We start from the raw sequence: 21,571 nt of genomic DNA, 5'->3' as shown, positions 1-21,571 counted from the left end.
TATCAAGTCCTGAGTAGTGACGGTATGGAGTCGCTAAGATAGTGTTAGAGGATTGTATAGGGTGAAAGCAGATGTGCTGCCATCTCACCTTTCCTGCCTATCTGCAGCAGTCCTTGGAGCTAGTTGCTTCCAAAACCACATGTAGGTTTTTTTTTTTGCAGAGTGATCAAGTTTGCTCTCTTCAAACCGTAGTGATTGAACTAACTTTGAGTCTGTAGGTGCTGGGAAGTGAGCAGGAGGAGAAAGTTATTTGACCACAGAAATCATTTTCTGTAGAACAGCATGAACTGGAGATTGCCAGTACTCTCGTAGCAGGATGTCAGACTATGCAGTGGTTGAAACAGTCTTCTCAAAGTAGGAGCCATAGGTTTTACACAGCAAGCAGAACGAGCTGAGTTGTGGACTCCCACATCCTGGTGAATGCACTAACCCTTAAGTGATTGGACAAAAAGGAGCCATTCCTACAACCAGGCCTTGCAAAAGAGAGCAAAAGCTGTTGCTTTCCAACAGGGAAGCAGGAGACTGTCTAATTCTTCTCTCTGTTAGGATTTAAGCGGGAAAGAAGTGCTGAGTTGCTCAGTCCTGTGAGGACTGAGGCACTTAGGTGCAGATATGCAGAAGCAAAACTTCAGTTGTTTGAACAACTGTAAAGATGAACTCCACCATACTGCTGGATTTTAGCATCACCTTTTGGATTTACATGCCTGAAAATTTTCTTTTGTGCCCTAAGTCCTCCTGTGGATCTGAACCATGATACTTTTAAATAAAATATATGCTTCAAAATCTGTCACACTACTCTTGCAGATACTGCTTTGTCACTTATTATAGCATTTTGCCATGGGTTTTGCACAAGATAGTGTTCTAGAAGAGCATGCCTTCAGTTTAAAGGTCTACCTATTTATCTTCAATATACATTTCAAAAAATGCATGCTTATGATCCTTTGCAGTATGGAGATGAAATTCCCGGACCAGAAATGGAAAATGTCTGGAATGCTTTGGCCAACAACGAGAAATGGAGCAACAACCTTAGGATAACACTGCAGTTTCTCATTAGTTTGTGTGGTGTTAGCAGTGATACCGTCCTTTTACCTTATGTAAGTGTTTGCACTATACTTTATTTATTATTGGTAACATGGATTTTAATGAAGAAAACCGTTATCACCTGAAGAAAATGTATTTCTGTTTCAAAAACAAAAAAGCACCTACATATTTCCTAGCACACTGCACAAAATTAAATCAGTTAGAGGGAATAAGTGAGCCAAGAAACTGTAAGTCAAGAAAGGAAATGAGGTGTGAGAATCTGAGCCTCTACCAGTGGAGTGTACAACTCATTTCAAGCGAGAGGTGTGCTCCACTCATGCAAAGAGCAGCTTTGTTTGTCCGGGTAAGTAACCAGTAAAGCAGTAACAAGGCCTGGCCATAAATTAACTGAATCAAGGATGAAAAATTAGAAACATTTTTCCATGGGAGATTTGCACAAAAACAAGCAATTTTATAGATATAAACATTTATTGAAAAGATAGAGTGGCTGTTCCGAATTTTAAAAACTTGCATGAAAAGATTAAGAGAAGTAAAAATACTAAATGCCTATAATTTTTCTCAGCAGATAATTAGTTTACACAGTTATTAGTTCAATTTTGAAAGTCCTTCAGACAATGGAAGTTATATGATGAATGGGACATACCATGCAATCATTTTACTAGTGTTTGTCAGTTTGTCAGAGAAGCAAGAACCTCCATAAGCTCCTTACCATATCAACTTTTGCCTCTACATGGCTGTGATGAATTATATAACTGTTCCTGCAATGGGCAAGTCAGACTGCACAGGATATTGTTATTATTCAAGTTAAAATAAAATCAAGGCTGTCTGAGAAAGGCAAGATAATCCCATTCCCATGTGCCTTACTGCTCTGTTGCTGGGAGGAACACAGTCTAAATTTAGTAAATTTTCCAGCCCAATTACAATATGCTGTATTATTAGTTAGTCGCTTTCTATTGATTTCCAGGAAATAAATTAGAAATGAATGTTAACGTGAATAAACTTATCTAAAAAGCCTCATAAACATGCTTTCTTTACAGTTGCTAAAACAACACTTTGCCTTAAAGTGTTTATGATGACTGCTAGGCATAATAGAGCAAAGGAACTATGGAAAATCATAAAAAATCACAAGATATTGTTGTTGTATTATAGACATCCTGTTGATTTCCTATTATTTTTAACATTTACTGTATAAGATTAGAGTGTGTCTGTGCAAGGAAGCTAATCAAAAGAGGAAAGATTTAAAAGGGGAATTGCCATAAGAGCAAGCTCAGAGTTTATGTAAGAGGAAAACAAAGGATCTGATGCCAAATATCTTGAGGGTAGTAAAGATCTGTTCATCAATTGCAAAGTGTGACGGAGGCTCTGAATTCAGTGGTGACCCTGCTTTGAGCTGGAGGTTGGAGTAGAGACCTCCTGGATCCCTTCCAGCCTGAATGATTCTGCACTCTCTGACAGACTTGGGATCAGGCCTAAAGGGATCATCAGGATGAGCTGATATTGTTGGCAGAGAACACATCAAAATCAGGGAGAGAAGAAACAAGATGAGAGCTGTTGTATTTCTGACAGCCTGTGAAAGGAACAAGGGCAGTTTGTAAGGGAAAGAACAAGTCCTGTGCTTATTTTATGTTCCCATTGCCAATTGTGTAGCCTGATTAGAAATGCCCAATAACCCCATCCCCTCTTGCCTGAGAGCCTCTTACATACCACAGTCCCCAACTGCTCTTTTCCAGTTATTTGCCAGCCTTGATCTTCCAACTCATCCTTTTCCAAAACTCCTGCCATGCTGAAGCTCTGAGCAGCCCACCTCAACCTCCCTTACTCATAACACTTCTTTCTTCAATTTCTTTCCAAACCATCTCACCTTAAAGCCTCCCACCAGTACGTCCATTCCTCACCAGCACCTCTAGTCCTGTCCTCTCCAGGCCTCTTATTCCAGAGAGGTTTGGAGGATCCCATTTGCCTCTGGGACTTTTCTGCTCTCCCTCCCAGGCTTCTAGTGGCTGCGGAAGGCAATTGTGTCCTCATTGGTGACTGCAGCTGACCAGGTTCCTGTTTTTTCTTCAACAGAATTAGTCTGTGCTCTGTAATACTAAGTGAAAAGTGTGATTCTCAGATTTTGCAAAAGTTTTCAGCCTCTGTAGTAACTTATAACCTGACTGTACTTGAATCACACTTTAATTGTTATCTTTGTCTAGAGTCCAAAAACACACTGGTCTTATCACATGTGTATAATTTTGATAGTGCTCTGGAGTTTCCAGATAAGAAATCTTATCCACTTCTGTTAACTATACAAGTCTACTGATACCTTAAACATATATCTTCAATTATCATGTAGATAACATATACAAAATAGCAAATAAAGATAATTCAAACAAGTTATCAGCACTTTTCCAGCTCACCTGGCCTCAAAAAACCATGCAGTTGCAAGATTGCTGGTTTGTCCTTTCTCATCTTCTTTTGGAGCCATCAGTGCCCCAGGCAGTCACCAGCTGCTTCGTGCCTTCAGCCATCTGTTCTGCTTGTGTGGGCCCAAGCTAACAGCATGTCTTGACTGATGGGCTTTTTATGTTTTTCAAGTGGTTAAATTCATCGGTTGGCCTTTATACTTTTGTTTTCTTTGAGTGCTTTTTTTGAGTGCCCTGGTGCAAATTGCTGCAAATTGCTTAGCTGTCCTTTCTTTCACGTGTGTGCCGAGAGATTTCTTAGGATATTTACAGTTCAGAAACACCTTCAGCACAGGCTCTTACTGTAGGGACTGTGACCCCTCCTGGGGTGAAAGCAGTTGGAAGTGGTATTGTGAGCCAAACTAGCAACAAGCCTCTGAAAAGAAGTGGAGTTGTATCTGGAAAGTCCCTGGGAAATTTTTAGTACAGTAGAGTAGAAGAGACTCTGAATGTGTGCGTTTTCCCTACTTTAAAAAAAAGAAAGGTGGGAGGGAGGAGAGGGGGAACAGAAGCAATCAACAAGTTATCTTAATGGAAGTATTTAAGACTGTAAGAACAGCATTATTTGGTGAGGCTGAAAGAAAGCTCAATTCATTTATTTGCTCCACCAGAAGAATCTACATAAGAAGGCAAGCATAGAGAGATGCTTCTCCATACAGTCTCGCAGCTTTGGCAGTTTGTGAATCAAAAACTTTTTGAACAAGAGATAGTATCTTTGCATTCTGTAGCCATCAGTTTTTTTTCCTCAAGAATTTAGTTTAATTTGATCTCAATATCTCAACAGTATTCATTTTTGTGTGGATATGGTAGGGTTTAAGTTCTTGTTGTATTCCATAGGGTTTTTTTTTTTTCCAAATTTATATAAATAGCGCTTTCTCTCAGACATTTTGAAATCAGTATGGATGAATCAGTTTGCAGAATTACTTTGCCTTTTTCCATGTGCTATTACTTTGATTACAGATATAAGTAACTACTGAGAGCCTGACCTATTCTTTGTGGGTGCAGCTGCCTATCTTTCACATCAACCATATCTGGAAATAAAAACATGATGTTTTGGGTAGATCTAGCTCTCTAGATGAGAAATTTACTCTATGCAAAACAGCAAGATTCATCTTCAGTGGAAATCACATATTCAAACTGTAAATCCCTGACTGTGATTCAGAGTTAATTCTGATAGCCTTAAATGATAGGTATAAAATTAGTCAATTTTAGTATGTGTGGATATTATATAGTTATACATCTAAACAGCTGATTTGAGGATAATAAGCAAAAGCTTTTGGGCAATTAGATCACAGATTTGCTCTGTTGGGGAAAGGATCTTTAAATCAAAACAAGCAGTTCTATTTCTGTATGAACAGGATTGATTCAGTTGTGTTGCTGGGGTATCTGTCCAAGAATAACAGTTGCATTCTGGATCTTTGCAGTACTGCGGTGTAACATGTATTGATTTCTTTGGAAATTCACTTTGGACAGAGATGAATAACTGTTGTTTTCTTCTTTAGATCAAAAAGGTTGCAATATATCTATGTCGCAACAACACTATTCAAACAATGGAAGAGCTTTTATTTGAACTGCAGCAAACTGACCCAGTGAACCCAATAGTCCAGCATTGCGATAATCCTCCATTTTACCGTTTTGCTGCCAGTAATAAAGCCTCAGCTGCAGCTTCTGGTATGACCTAAATATGCTTTTTCAGTTATGGTCTCCTATTCTTGCCAGTCTTCATCTCTTTGAAAAAACGATCTCTTTTGGTTACATTTGCACCCATTCAGATCTGTCTGTATGAAGTGCAAGTTTCAAGGGCTTGTTTCACATCTAAGTTCTTGGATTCCTAATGCTGCGTAAATGTTGTAAAAATATGTTCAATTCTCACTACCATTTTAATAGGACTGTGCCAATGTTTGGTGCCGTTAAGGCCTCATGTGAGGTGGTTCTTCTGTCACTAGTTTCTGACAGCAGGAAGTTGTCACTGATGCTGTGATCACAGCAGAGACACTCAAGGAGCAGGGCTTGTTGAAAGCTGAAAGCCTCAGTTATGTGGCCATTGTGTTTTCAAAGGCCTAGCGCTATTTTCAAGCTGAGGCAGTCAAAGATAAATAGCAGACACCAATACAAATCCAGCCCTGTCCATGTTTTGCCAAATTCTTGACAAACAGTAGGTTAGGCCAAGACTGAGCTTAGTTCAAGGAATGGGAGAGCATCATTATGTTAATCTGTCCTTCAAAGCATGTAACCAGCAAAGCGTTCAGCCACGCAAGCAGGTCCAGTTTAATAGCAGTGACAATGAGCATTCATAGGCAAAAAGTGTGGTATAATCACTTATATGGTTGATTGTCACTTTGACTGTGTCTACTAAAGAAAATAAAGTTATGGGCTTTTATTGCTTTGCAAATATTGTGTGCTGCATATAATGGGTGCGTTTACTCCATCTCATCTGCAGGAACCACCTCTAGCAGTAACACTGTTGTAGCTGGTCAAGATAATTTTCCTGATGCAGAGGAGAACAGAATAGTGAAAGAGACTGATGAAAGGTTTGTAATTTTCTTTTCTCCAAAATATATGCATTTTCCCAGACTAAGGGTGAGATCTTGAGCAATATTTGTTATCCAGACTGTACTGGGTTGTGAGGAATTCTGATGATCATACGGATCCTTAGCACTGTTTCTATCTCAGTAGGACTGTTTTAAAAGTGTGTATGTGAAAGTTAAAAAAAGCTGTCCACATGATTGTAATTCTAAATTGTTGTTTATTAATACACTGCAGAGGAATATCTGTGAAACCTCCATTGAATGAATTGTGCAAAGCAGATAATTTTTTATAGGCATTACCTACAAAGGAGAAAGAAAATTGAGAGCATGTACCAAATAATGAATATTAAAATCTTCATTAAAAATAAGGTTTGATCATACCTTTTTAGTCCATGACCAGAGAGTGAAATTTGTCTTACGGATTTGTATCCATGATTGCAGGGACACCTCTTTTTTTCTGATAAAGTATCTGAAAGAGGAAAACTATATAAAATATTTTACTTTGAGATCCTACTTGTCAGTCACTCTATCTTTTACTACCTATGGTACATACAGCCAAATTATGAATGAGTAAATGAAAAGCTAAGGGGCCATCAGATCCTCTAGAACAGATGGATATGTATTTATTTCTCTCACTGAAATCCTCTGCGTCTTGTGGGAGAACTCTGAATGAATTCCAATCAAATAAACAAGTAAGTGCGTTAGTATTACATTAGTCTGTTGTTCCTGATAGTCACTAGTGTTATTTTAATAGTCCAGCCCACCTTCCACAGGTTCAGGAATTAGAGGAGCAGAAAGACTTATGTAAGCAAACTTTTCTGTACTTCAGAAACTTTTGAATCACTTGCCTTCTAAGTATTACAAATGTAAGAAAGACTAGCGTTTTGTCAGATTAGTCTCTTATTTTAAGAGAATGTAAAAAGATGGTACTCACGTCATAGTGCTAAGCATGATTTCAAAATCTGACAGTGAAGAGCATCTGACTCAATACGATAGTCTTCAGCATATGCCATGGAAATGTACTTAAAAAGAAGATAAACCATTTTGCCTCTGGACTGCTTTTTATTGTTCTTTACGTAAATGTTTATGGCTATATAGTTGTAACTGAACTTTTTTTTTAGTTGTGTTACAGATAAGTTGAGCAAACTTCATCTCCTGGTATACTTTAAATCTAACTGTGCTCTCAGGGTTTCTTATCTTACATAAATTTTACATGTGACACGAAGAAGCTTTTTGGCTTTCAAATGTGCCAGAGACTATATAATAAAGATGAAAGGAAGGTTACCATATTCTGGTGTTGGTATTCCTGATGCCTAGAGAGATACTCATCAGATAAAATGTAAAATAATTTATCAGAATTCATTACTGTCATTTACATTATCAAAGGCAGCAGAAGGCATAAGTGCTTCTGTACTTCAAAACCAATGCATTGATCTTAGAATGACTGTTAATATTGATTTTGTAGGCCAAGAGATATTAAGTAATAATTACAGGAAGTGATAGGTGCTTAACCAGCTAGTCTCGTAAATGTAGGCGTTTTTGGAATATTATATCACAAAGCTAGTTAGAAGATATGTATGCTTTTATGTTAAGGCAATATCATTTAAAATAAAAGGTTGAGAAGCTTTTAAAGTACCTCTGAGTTATCTGGAAAATTTGTTGTGTACATTCAGTGTTACTGGGTTGGAGCATAGATTTATAGGTAATATTGCAATTACCTTTTGTTGTAATATTTAATTTTCTGACAAACAGATTCTATAATATGGTATAATTGCATGTCATCTTACATAGTAACAGTCATGTTTGTACTATCACTCTATGTTACAGAGTGCTTTTACAAAGTATTTTTTTGTTTAAAAAGTCTGTCCTGCTCTCAAGTCATTTCTTTGACCTGTATTCTTCGCCTGTTTCATGCAGGTTAGAGTTTGTCTCTAGATGTTTTTTCATAATTTTTTCCTTAACTTTATTTTCCTTTCATCTTTCTTTTCTTTTTAGGGATGCCAGATAAATATGTCAGTAATTATCAGTTTATACACATACTTTAAGGGAATATATTGAAATATATTAAGGGAATCTGATGCTTGAAAGACAGAAAATGGCAGAATTAAGATGGCTCGTGATGCATTTATGGCATCTCCTTATGAATTATTGTGTCCTAATGAGACAGGTGTGCTTTGGAAACAGCATAATATGTGAATGTGTAATTAAATCCCCTGCATTAAGGTGTATGCATATTAGCAGCAAATTGCATGTTGTGCAGAGAACCTTAAAGCTGGCTTTGTTTGATACCGTTATTTTGACATGGTTATTTATAACTAGTTTCCTAGCTTTGCAGAAAAGGCGAAGTTTTACATCGTTGCTAGCATGAGCCTCTAGCGCGGCTCCTCTCATTTCCTGTTCAGGCCTGTTTGCACTGACAGTAGAAGAAAGTGGTAGGAGCCAAAGGAGCTCACCAGCCAAAGTTAGATCATCGCGGGTGTTTGGCAGATTTGAGGACAGTTGTGGGAACTGTGCTCGGGCTCTCAAGTCCCTTAGCGCCTCAGCTAGCTCTACGCTGGCAGCTCCTGCGTTTTCCTATGGGAGGGCCATCTGCTGCTACTTTTGCTGCTTTGATAACTGCGTGGGCTTGACTTCAGACTGTTCAGTCAGTTATTGTTTTAGCAGGCTGCCAGAATTTTGCCAATGAACATGGGCCTGTGATAACATACTAGTAATTAACAGTTTATATTTCCGTCCATCCTTACCACAGTTTCTTGCTTCAAGAAAAGCGTACGTTTGCCTCATGAGAGTTTCCCCCCGTTGAATTTCACAAGCTTGTGACACAATGGCACACTATTAGAAATTGTCAGAAGTTGGTTGCAAGAATCTTTTTTATGAAATGAAATAACACTATATTATGCTTCATATAAAAACGTATGCCTAAAGAGATGACATTTTGATATATAGCGTAAATAAAGATGCTTTCTTTGTGGAGTAAGCATATATTCCAGATGTTTAGTATCAGTCTATGTTTTTAATGAAGATTTTTCTTGTATTTGAAGGTTCAGTAATGTAATCAGAGCACATACTCGACTAGAATCAAGGTACAGTAATAGCTCTGGAGGATCTTATGATGATGACAAAAGTAAGTTCTAACGTTCGGTTTGGTGAAATTTCTGGTGGGTTATGGTTTATGGTGGGAGAGGGAAACATTCTTACGACTGGTGGAGGATCTCTGTTTAAAGCTCTGTATAAATGGATATAATGTAGCATGACCTTACACGGAGTGTCTCTATTTTACCTCTGTACCTCCTTTAAAATTAATTGATTCCCTTTGTTTAGAGATGGCCTCACTCAAACCTATTTAAAGGCCAGAGAACTTCACAGCAGGAGGCAGCAGAGAAACCTCCAAACAGCAAAACACAGAACCGTTCTCTCATGGCAGGACAAAGGGCTTCCAAAAGCATTACAGCGAGCACTTTAAATTGAGCATTTCACCAGTATTTCTCTTCAGATCTAGTGCCAGTATATGAACATGAGAAAGAGACTGAGGAGATTCCAAAAATGGGGCTGTATATCCTCTTAAGCTTTTCTCCGCCGTCTGCAGCCGAGTTCTGGCTGCACCATGCAAAACTGTTAGAAGGAAGAGTGAAATAGGTTTCCTGAGCGTGCTTGTTCTTTATGTGTTTCTGCTGAACAGAATATAAATTGACACTTGATGATGAGCAGAGATTTCAAAGGAAACTAAGGTCTTTCAGTCAACTGTTGAATTACAGTATAAGTTTTAGTAGCTGGATGGTTTGGATTCATTTTTGTAATTAACTGCAATGAAGCCAATCTACAGATTTCATTTAGACCCTAACCAAATGTAAAAAAGGCAATGCGTTTTTATAGACTTTGTCCCTGACTTAATAAAGCCAAGTCAAATAATGTAAAGGCCATAATGTCTTGTGGTGCTAAGAACACCAGTTTTTGACAGTATATTGAGATTAACAGCAAAGGTTTTATATCTTGCTTTGTCCAAATAATTTTTTGGATATACCTTTCTGCAAAAAGTGGAAATACTGTCAAGTATGATACAATAGGATAGTTTTAATGATATCAGTAACTGTTTTTCATAATTATGAAGTACAGTATTTCCAGAATATTGTATGTCTACACACTGTAGTATTTAAATATTCAAAAAAAGTCTGCAACATATTAAAATGAATCTTTTTTCCTCCAGTTGTCATGTTTTTCTTATGGCTTGCTAATGCTGCAGCTACTAAAAATTCTTCCGTAGATGTTAATTGGAGCACCAGTGCTGCTCTGATCTGCATGAACTGTCTTTCAAAACAGAACAATGTTTATGTTGTCAAAATGTTCTTCACAAGCAGCTGGTTTTGACTAGGGCTTTGGGTAATAAGAAGTTTTAAAATGCTGAAGTTTTCTTTGGATTTTTTGAAATGTCTCCTCAAGCCACTTTCCAGATGTTTTTCCCTGCCTGTATCTGCAAGCTTTATAGTTCTGTGAATATTTATGCAACGTTTGCTTCTCAGAGGGGTTCCTTCTGCAAATACACAAATGCCTAGATGTAAAATAAAATATATTTTATTTAGTTACTCACATTTATACAGAACTCTAAAAAGAAGGAATAATTCTTATATCATTTGTCATTCTGCAAGATAAATAATGCAACCTCCATTAAGAAAGTGCAACTTACTCCCTCTGGCAGGCCCAGACTGCTAAGGAGTTGGTGGTACAGCTTCTCTCTTCCCTCCTGTCTACTTGAGCGTAACTGTATCCCTAGGGAGATAATTAGGAAACAAATCTCTCCAGCTCAGAAACTCTTTTGCCCAAGCCTTACTGCAAAGATTGAATGTTAAGGCACAAAGTGCTGCTTCTGGTTTTTTCTCAGTCCGCACATAAACTAATGAAAACATGAGTGAGGAGCTAGGTCTCGGTGTGGACTTCATGAAGCAGTTTTATATGAAACAGTTAAATCGGTAGCAATAAATAATAACTGTGCAGTGGTTTTTATGTGAAAAGCATTTGACTAATATGATCTGCTTAATCCTCAAAAGACAAATATGTGAAATTGCTATACTTTGCTACATTAATAGTTCAGTTCATTCTGCTTTAGCTTTAAATAATATATCATTCTCCAAAGATGAGAGAACTAAATAGAGGTCAAAATCGGAAACAAAGAACTAAAGTATGCCTTGGAAGACTAACATTGAAGAATGGGAAGGATAAAGTTGGCTTTTAGGAAGAACTGGAGGAGCTGCTACTACATTGAAGGGCTCCTGAAGATGAGGAAAGCTGAAGGCATTTTGTCAAAACCAAAGTGACTTGTATTAGAAAATGCTGGCACTGGTGCTTTACTGATGCTTTTGCAGGCATCAAAACAGTGTTCTTTTCTTGTATCAAAGTCTGCAAACATAAGATATAGTCTGTAGGAAAAAAAAATTGCTGAGAATAATGCTGAGAGTTTCAAACCTACTCAAAATGTAAAAATGTAAAAAAAAAAAGCAAAAAAAAGCAAAGATAATGTTCTCACTAAAAGTCCAAGAAGGATAATGTTTGGATATATGTCAAGAACAGCCTTGAAGAAGATGTTTTCTGTGGCAGTATATCCCGGACTACCAGGACTGAGAAATAAAAACTGACTAATGGGAAAATAAGAGTGAGATAGTGCAAAATGCAGGAAACATGAACAAAGCTATGCAGCGGACACAAGACAGAAAGTCATGGAAGTAGCTTACTTTGCCCACATCATTGCAAAGAAACAGGTGGAAGAAAAAAAATCTATTGCTTATTAACATACAGCAGCTGTCAGACTGAAGTAAAATTAAATACATATTTGAGAAATTCAATAGATACATCATCCCCATTGAAAAAGATTTACCACACCGAAGATGTTTTTCACATTCCCTATGTCTCTTTCCTAATTCAGGACATCCGATTTCTGGCTTTGTTGCATCACTCAGCAGGGCCCTGGTGGAGAGTTGCAAGAATGTGTCGCTGGTACACGGCTCCTTGCAGCAGATGGCTTGCTACAGCAGCTTCGTTGGCTGAACTTCCCGCTCATTTTTGAAGGGAAGACCTGTTGCTTGGGGCTTTGTGATCTGGATTCAAAGCTACTGAAACGACAGCACGGATTCAGTTGCAGTTCATCATACAGTTCAGTGCTGTCTGCCTGGAATCTGTGTTTCATTTCCAGCAGTGTGAAAGAGGGATTAAAAAATGCATCACTTATTATTGAACACAGGAATTTGCAAACCTAATGTCATCTGATCACATTATAAACAGCTGAACCCATGCATTAGCATAAACTCTATTTTATTATTTCTTCCAAATGGTTAACCAGACTTGTTTTCTATGCGCTCTGTTTTAATACTTTTCCATATAGATGATCCTGTTTCTCCTTATACAAGCTGGCTGTTGAATATTGTTGAAACCAAACAGCCACATCCCCTGCCCATGCCTTACAATGGAGGATGCTGGGCACCGCTTGTGGACTACCTCCCAGAAACTATTACACCCCGCGGACCCCTTCACAGGTGAGCAGTTTCTCATGCAGGTATTTCAGACACTGAAATGTCTCCTCTTCCTAATTGCATTGGCCAACACCAGTCTAAATGTCCCACCACTCAGAACTACTGAGAATAGTATCTTCCATTTCTTCTGCTTTCCCATACTTCAGTGTTAAAATCAAAATATGTGCAGGGAACACCTGCAATTCTACCGCACTCCTTAAAGTCTGTTTACACTGTAGGACATCACTTTATGGTAGGAATCAGACTGAAGCAAAAAAACTAAAACAGAAAAGGAAAATTTGTCTTTCCCAAACCTCTGTTATTGTTATTCATAGCACTTTTTTCCCCTTAATCTTTTAGTCTAACTAGGCTATGCTTATTCTGAAACTCCTCTTTTACATAATTTGTATTGGCATTAATGGTATTGTTTTCCGTAACGGGTCCCTACCTGCTGAATACTGTAACTACGTTATTTTGATATTAGTAATATTAAGAAGAAAGGTTATATGTTTGAAAGTGTTGAAGATTGTTGTTTATTTATTCCAAAATAGCCATCATGTCACTGTTTTCCCATCTCCAAGAGATTTCAAACTGATACTGTGATTTGATTGCCAGGTGCAATATTGCTGTCATCTTCATGACTGAGATGGTAGTGGATCACAGTGTGAGAGAAGATTGGGCCCTTCACCTCCCTTTATTGCTACATGCACTCTTCTTAGGTAAGACCAACAGAACAAGAAGTATAAATGTACTCCTAGCCTTGCTAAAATTTTTAGTTTTGCTGAAGCTGTGGAAGTGAGTTTTCCTTATATGTTTTTTTATTCTGATTTTCTAGAAGAAACAGGCCTGCAGTAATGACACTGTCTGTCAGGTAGTCTCGAAACTTTGAGACCTTTGAGTATTTTGGCCAAATTTAGCCAAAATTCAGCCTTTGTACCATTTGCTTTTTGAAAGGCAGCTGGCCAGTCAGCACATGTATTGTATTCAGGCTACACACACAAGTGTTGTCTCTTGCCTTTCAAAAATATTATATAAGAGAACTGAGATCACTGTAGTGCAAAGATAGTGAAGGTAGGACACAAATCATTGGAAAGCAAGCTTCATTAATTTCACTGCTCATGGTATACCTTATCTTCAGTGTCTTCCCTTATATGACTGAGTTTAGAGGCAACCCTTTTTCCCCACTGCTGTGTCTGTTCTTGACTGTAACACCATTCAGCTAGAGGATGATACCAATATGTTCCTTATCCTGACACTTAGTAGTCTGAGTGAGGACTGCGTGGCCTGATTTTTTAATGCACAAGATTATTTGGTGTTATAAAGCCATTACCTAAATTTCATGATTGATAAATAATACTTTTCACAAATAAACATTGCCAGGCACTTGTGAAATAAATTGGTTATAACTGGAGATGGCAGTCCTCATCTGAACACCATAGTTGCCACTAAGTCTACTCACTAGCAATCTGAGAAGAGTCTGTTGTTCAGCAGACCAAAGAGATTAAGTTGGGAGTTTACAGAACAGTGCTGGAATATATGTGATATACTGTAGTGTATACACCTGAAGAAGATACCTCATTCTCCTATGCTGTTACCCTGTTAACAACTGTTCTCTTTGAAATTTTTCAATGAAATAAGTTTTTGTTGGAAAATGCACACTCATCACATACATACTCAAGTACTGTATATTGGTACATCAATTTCAACAAACTTCTGATGAAACACCAGAGCAAAAGTTAAGCCAGAAGCTTGTCAAATCAGGCTTCTACGGTCATTTCCATTATGACATTTCACATGCCTTCTTCACTTATTATTTTTGAAAAGTTAAATCCAATTTTGTGGCTGCTTGTAACAATCTTTGACTACTTTTTGTATTGCTGTAAATTTTTCAAATTTGAGAGGGAACTAAATGAGAAATGGCTACATGTATGAATCAAATCAATAACCAGCAACTGATCGAACAGCCTCTTTGGTCTGGTTTGTAATGAGTGCGAGAAAACTGGTATATACAGTTAAGAATTCTCACAAGAATGAATAAATAACTTAAGACAGGAATAATATGCAGCAAGGTGGCCACATCAGTTAAGACAATTATAAGGAGCCATCGGGAAGCTGAGCAAATACACATGCAGAAACAGAGTTATAGTATTACTAGTCCATTATAATAATATCTTTACTGATTTGTTCCTGCAGTAATGTTTCAACATTACAGTATTTCACAGGAAATAAATAGAAATTTGTGAATACCATTGGAGACAGTCCCTTGGCTAGGAGCTCTCAATTCTCAAATGTGAAATTAAAGTTAAATGTAACTGGTTAGACATACCAGGCCTAAAATGATATCATAGCTTCCAAGTTTCAAGCTCAGTTTCTCAAGAGTTGCTAAACCTCCAGTGGAAAACTTTTCTGTAGTTTGAAGTAGACCTCTTTTGTTAGGATCTAAGGGAGTAATGCTAAACATGTTAGTCAAAGGTATGAATGTGATTGACTGAATATGAAGTACTTCTGTCCCGTTCAAGTGTGAGCAGGCAAGTGGACCTGACTGAAAAGGAAACTGGAAATAGTATGCTGGCTAGCTTGAGAGCCTGTATCCTTTCATGTATTGGAAGGAGTGGGAAAATATTGAAGTAAAAGAATTTTGCAAAATATGTTTAAGAGGATATTGGATAGTACTGAGAGTGAAGTAGTGAGACAGACTGTTGATGTGAACCTACTAGTGCATGAAAAGCACTGCTGATTAAAATCTTGTGCCAGCCAGTGTGAAATGAGCAGCTAGACGACTTTCTCATGGAAGTGTGTCCATATCACAAAACAAATTTACGCTATTGGGCACTCTTCCGAGTTAAGAATGGCCTAGTGCTGGAGGAGCACAAGGACTGAGCTGTCCTTCTTACTTCATTGTTGCCATGTCTAAGTTAATACTTTCACACAACCCTGAAGATTAACAGATAGAGGAATTCGGTGACAAGTGCTGCCAATCCAGAACTTATGTTCAACTAATAAAAACTTTCTATACCCTTTTAACTCTTGAAAATTTACGTTAGAATAGGGTAGGATGGAATAATTATCTCTTGGCCAGTGGAGGAAATGGAGAAACAAGACACGAGCTCTAGTGGCTCTTTTGGAGGACACTATGGGTGGATGGTTGAGACAGGGAATCCTGTCCATAGGAACCAAAGGCACATTGCTTTGACCATGGCAGTATTAGCAGCTGCATTTTTGCAGGTCTGACAAAGACCAGTGCAACTGAAATATACTAGAAAACACCTCACTTGAAAGACCTATTGGCTGCTGCCACTTAGAGGGAAGAAGGAGCTACTTTTTAAAGTGGGCTAGATCCTGAGAAAAGAGGTGCTGAAGAAGCCAACAGCTCCACTGTTCAGCACTGAAACCGCTCCTAAACACAAGAAAGTATTTTCAGATATCCCAGAAGATACTGAAGGAGAATCGAAAGGAGTTTGTTACCGCATAGCGCAGAACATTTTACGAAAACTTATTTCCTTTATATTTGTAACTTGTGATTTATTCAAAATGTATTAAAGTCTGGGAGCAAGCATATAAATAGCATAGCAGTGCTAAGGTGACCAGAGTCTTTCAGTGCTGGACCTTTTGTTTCCGTTTTGCACACTGAGCTAGTGACTAATTTTCTCATACTGTCCCATTGGTACTTGAAGTTGTTTTTTAAGGGATTTTGTCTATTAGTTCCTTTCTTAATAAATCAGTATTTACCTCTTTCAGTTTGCATTCATTGTAAAACTGACAGTCTGTGAAAGAAAACCAGATACTGAGGAGAGCAAAGTAATTATAACCACCATCAAGAATTTCTCGTCTTAAGAGGGTTTCCAAGTTTGTCAAATAAACACTGCAGTGCGACAGAATGCATAAATTTTAGTTTCGTTGCCACACATTGCTTGTACCTGCTGGGTGGGACCTCAATCTGGAACCTAAATGTGCTCATACACTTGAAGTAAAAACACTGGTAACTGTGGCCTGAAATACTGTATTTGTTGTTTGTTCTGCACTGTTGCCATGAACTACCTTGGAATTTTTGCTATTTCTGGAATGTGAACTTGTTTATTATTACTTCATATTCAGCGATTGCTGTAACCTTTTCTTTTAGGTCTTGACCATTACCGCCCTGAGGTTTTTGAACACAGCAAAAAGTTACTGCTTCACCTTTTGATTGCATTATCTTGCAATAGCAACTATCAAGCCATTGCATCAGTGCTCCTTCAGACCAGAGAGATGAATGAGACCAAGACTCTGACAGTACAGCCAGCATATTTACCTGAATATCTTTATACAGGTAATAAAATACAAGATGAGAACATTGCATTATACTGACAGGTTTTTGGAAGTGGAATGTCAAGGCTACTTTTCTAAAATACAATTTATTGATAAATTAAAATAGTGAAATGGCAAACCTGTACAGTTTCCATTAGTATTAATTCCATGTGAACTTCCCTAAAGATGCACCCAAATTGTTACTAGATACTTTTTTTGTTACTAGGTAGAACTTATCAAGATAGCAAGAAAGCTTTCTGCTGTAAGGCAAAATATATAATGTAGAGGTTTCGACATGAGTATGACCAATCACTTCCTAACTTTCCCCTCAGGGAGCCAGGACTGCTTTAAATGAGGGCAATCAGTCCTCAACCTTAAAAAAAAAAAAAAAAAAAAGAATAAATAATTCCAATACAAGAAGAGCAGCAGGAATATTCACCCCAGATTTTCCATTCTTCAGTTAAATTTTCACATAATATACAGCCTACTTTACATCACAGATGCACTTCATTTCTATCCTAAAATCTATTTCTACTTTAGGAGGCTTACCTCAGACCTCTGCTGAGATGGGTCTTCTATTAACCATTTGCAATTTCCCTGTTTTTAAGGGATTGGTTTACTATTGTCATGTAATATTGCTAAAAGCAAGAATACTGATCAGAATTGAAGAAATCACAGAAACAGTGTAGATATATGAAGGTAGGTTTATTTGTCTGGGGGAGGGTGAGGAAGTTTAGGAGAAAAGGAGGAAGAAGGAACAACTACCGAATTAGTGTCATTTCAGTGGTTCTTTAGCAACATATTCAAAATCAATAAACAGTGTGACTTTATGAAGAATGCTACTTGGTAATTGATGACTCTTTTTTGATAGGATATGAAAAATTGATTTAAAAATAATGAGCAGAAGGAATTCAATAAATGCATTTCAGGTTAATAAATTAATCTGAGGTTTTTAGTTTTCATTCTGAATAAAGTCTGAGGAAAATTACCTAACACATGAATTTCCCTTTGGAGCTATGTAGATCTCTTTTCTGATGTAAGTCCATGAATTATTAAATATAATTTAAATTATATTATTGCTTTTCTACCAGAATGAAATATTTCTATATTCCTGTCTCTGAAAAACATAATTAGTACCCTGTGTCTGGGTCTCTTGTGTCTAAGAAGTTATCAAAACTTCTTAATTGAATTGTTTTTTAATCAACTCATATGAAGAGTCAGAATGTGGATAAGTAGCTATAGCAAAGAATCCTAACTGAAAATACTTGAGCTTGGGCTCATCCTACATAATGTCAGGCAACTAAATTAGGAGTCTCCTGACCTGCAATGGATATTGTCAGTAGAGAGGCACCTCCTGTTCCCTGTGTTCTCCCAAGGCCAATTTTTCTATGATAAATATAGCCGAAGGTGACTAACAGTTCAACCTTAAGGAAACCGATCTTGATTTCTCGTCTTTCTTTTAACAGCTCTTAAGTTGACTTGTGGATTGGTGGCAAGCTTTTGGCCTAGGTGAACACTTACTGAGATATTTAACCTTATTACTGAAAATATTTAATATGAGTAGTCCCATGTTTACAGTTATTAAAGGAATGGAATGGAAGCCTTAACCATTGTGTCTTAGTTTCCATTACATCTGTAAAATTAGGACATCATTTTCCTAAAAATTGCACCCTGCAGAGGTTTTTCAGCATCATACTAGCCCAGATAAATGAGCTGAACTTCATGTGGACTTAGTCGAAAGAAAAGTGCAGGTTATAAAAAGGCATAAATCTGAATGTAAAATGCCAGGAAACATTTGTTTTTCAAATACAGTAGCCCTTGTGCAGTGAAAAACTATCCTAACTTTGATATTTTTCATTTTATATTAGATTCTGCAGGTTTTGAAAACGTATTACCAGTTTTTCACTCCCATTGGAGTTTGAGGGTTGTTGCATTCTGCAGGTTTTTTGTGTTTTGCAGTAGAAGGTTTCTGCTACTTACTGTTGGAAAAGAGCTGCTTGGCCTACATGTTCATCTGTAACGCTGGCATAAGTCGTGCATTCCAGCTTTATCTCCTCCTCTTCGGCTGACAGGTGGCTTTGACTTTCTGCGGGAGTACCAGTCATCTCCGGTGCCAGACTCCGGCTTGAGCTCCAGCTCTACCTCCTCCAGTATCAGTCTGGGAGGCAGCAGTGGAAATCTCCCACAGATTACACAAGAGATTGAGGACATGGACACTGCTGCTGAAACAGATGAGAAAGCAAACAAATTAATTGAGTTTCTGACAACCAGGTAATGGAGATAAGCAGAGGTTACATTTGTTTGCACTTGAAATGCATAGTTTCATGTCTTCTCTACAATTATTTGTAGCAACTTAAAAGACTCAAAGGAAAATGACTGAGTTCGTATAGTAGTTACAGACTCCCATTCCTCTTTTTTGATACCTGTAGAAGTAGGTAGGTACTTAAAAGCATTGCAGTGTCAGGAACACTAGAAAAAAAATTGCTTGACAGGAATAAAATGTTTAATTGACTGATAGTATTATTATTATAAAATGAGATGGGAGGTACGCAGGGTGACACGAAAGGCCATGGTGAAACTAGTTTTAATTAATTTTAACTAATTATTTTAATTGCTCACTGCAACTGGCAGATCCTATTTTCTAAAAAATCAAAAACAGGGATTTGTTTATGCTGCTCTCAAATGGTATAAAATACATATTAAATGAGAAGTTCTGTAAAATACAAAAAAGGAATATTTATTTATTTGTATTAACCTCACGCACCATTACACGCTGGGGAATGATCAGCTGGAAAGCAGCTTGGCAGAAAAGGACTGGGTGGTGCTGATGGACAACAAGTTGACCATGAGCCAGCAGTGTGCTCTCGCAGCCTTTGCGTTGGGGCCAAAAAGCCCCAAGGTATCCTGGTCTGCATTAGGAAGCACATTGCCAGCAGGTCGAAGGAGGTGATCCTTCTGCTGTACTCAACCCTGATGAGGCCACATCTGGAGTGCTGGGTCCAGTTCTGGGCTCCCCAATACAAGAGAGACATGGAGCTACTGGATTGAGTTCAGCGAAGGGCCACAAAGATGATTGAAGGCTTGGAGCATCTGTTACCTGAGGAGAGGCTGAGAAAGCTGACACTGTTCAGCCTGGAGAAGAGAAGGCTCAGAGGGATCTCACCAATGTTTTTAAATAGCTGGTGAGAGGTTATGAAGAAGACAGAGTCAGACTCTTCTCAGTGGTGCCAGTGACAGAACAAGAGGCAACGGGCACATATTGAAACATATGAAATGCCATCTGAACGTAAGAAAACTGTGACGGAGGTTGAACACTGTAACAGGTTGTCCAGAGGCTGTATCTCCATACTTGGAGATACTCAAAACCAAACTGAGCATGGTCCTAGGTAACTTGCTTTAACATAAGTGGACAGGGGTGGACCAGAAGCTCTCCAGAGAAGATCTCCTGTCCACCCTCAACTATTCTGTGATTCTGTGATTTTGGTCATAAAATTGTGTTCAGTCACAAGTTTTCTAGGCTATAGCCTTGGAAATATCTGGTTGCATTTACAGTTTATATATTTTAAATGATTACATTTCTTTCAGACAACTCAAAGAAACTTTGCACTTTGTTATGTATTTCTTTAAGGGCATTTGGTCCACTTTGGTGCCATGAAGATATCACACCTAAAAATCAGAACACCAAGAGTGCTGAACAGCTCACTAATTTTCTGCGTCATGTTGTATCTGTATTTAAAGATTCCAAGTCAGGTAGTAAGATTTTTTTCTTTCATAGCTATGAGACTATTCCATCAAGGTCACAGTAAATGCTTATCCTGTGCTCTTTCTTGTAGTGGACCTGCTTATGCAGAAGCATAACATATTGCATGTGTTAAGAAGGGTGTACGACATATTAAGCAATTGCTTTTGAAAAAATCATGTTAGATTGGACTGTGGCTAAATGTTAGATCAAACGATCCTTCAAAGCTGTTGGTAGGAAGCATTTTCGCTGATGATTCCGCCTGATAAAAACTCCTCTATGTCCTGTAAATATCTTCTGAGATCAAAGCAGAACACGACATCAGTACTTCTATGTAAGATCTGATCCAAGGCCTACTGAAGCTAATGCAAAGACTTATAAGTCAGCTTGGCTTTAGATTTCGAAATGTTCAGAAGTTATTGTGTTGCTGCCAGTAAGAATAAGGGATGGCTTCAAGGTTTGTCACGGAATTGTAAAAAATTTGAAATCAGAATGAAGAGTTTCTGCATAACAAAGCAAACATTTCCAGATTCAAAATTTTGGCTTTGCAAAGTTTGTTTTCTGATATGGTATGTGAAATGAATGTAAGAAGTGGGAAATTCTACCAAAACAAGACATTTCGGCTTCTCAGAAGTGGGTTTGCAGGGTACACTGCAGTGCATACCCTCCCCCTACTGTTGATGCAGCCTGTATATGCCCCATAGTAAAGATTGCCATTAAAAAAATACTGACACATAGACAATGTTGACTCTTTTGCTCAGGTTTTCATTTGGAGCAGCATCTGAGTGAAGTTGCTTTACAAACAGCTCTTTCAAGTTCTTCACGACATTACGCAGGTCGTTCTTTCCAGATATTCAGGGCTCTAAAGCAGCCTCTTTCTGCACATGCGCTGTCTGATCTCCTGTCAAGATTGGTGGAAGTTATTGGAGAGCATGGAGATGAGATTCAGGTACGTAAGTGTGATTCATAATATTTTGTAATACTGTTGATTTAAAGTATATCTATTTGAAGATAACAGTTTCAACAAGGTATTCTGGA

At 37.9% G+C, this 21,571-nt stretch overlaps 1 protein-coding gene across 7 annotated transcripts in view; it reads left to right on the top strand.

The window, feature by feature from the left end:
* The window catches only part of FRY (FRY microtubule binding protein), a 261,215-nt gene that overhangs the window by 191,761 nt on the left and 47,883 nt on the right, over nucleotides 1-21,571 (top strand). For all 7 annotated transcript variants that reach the window (XM_068930110.1, XM_068930115.1, XM_068930112.1 and 4 more), the window contains 10 exons: nucleotides 948-1,094; nucleotides 4,988-5,156; nucleotides 5,926-6,016; nucleotides 9,055-9,137; nucleotides 12,384-12,534; nucleotides 13,126-13,229; nucleotides 16,631-16,816; nucleotides 18,867-19,065; nucleotides 20,423-20,544; nucleotides 21,295-21,482. In XM_068930110.1, coding sequence (XP_068786211.1) covers nucleotides 948-1,094; nucleotides 4,988-5,156; nucleotides 5,926-6,016; nucleotides 9,055-9,137; nucleotides 12,384-12,534; nucleotides 13,126-13,229; nucleotides 16,631-16,816; nucleotides 18,867-19,065; nucleotides 20,423-20,544; nucleotides 21,295-21,482 — 1,440 coding nt within the window. The remainder of the gene's footprint in view (nucleotides 1-947; nucleotides 1,095-4,987; nucleotides 5,157-5,925; nucleotides 6,017-9,054; nucleotides 9,138-12,383; nucleotides 12,535-13,125; nucleotides 13,230-16,630; nucleotides 16,817-18,866; nucleotides 19,066-20,422; nucleotides 20,545-21,294; nucleotides 21,483-21,571) is intronic.

The sequence above is a fragment of the Struthio camelus genome, chromosome 1, assembly GCF_040807025.1.
Source record: "Struthio camelus isolate bStrCam1 chromosome 1, bStrCam1.hap1, whole genome shotgun sequence".
In the NCBI taxonomy this organism is placed as follows: Eukaryota; Metazoa; Chordata; class Aves; order Struthioniformes; family Struthionidae; genus Struthio; species Struthio camelus.
This window is presented reverse-complemented; position numbering and strand designations above follow the sequence as displayed.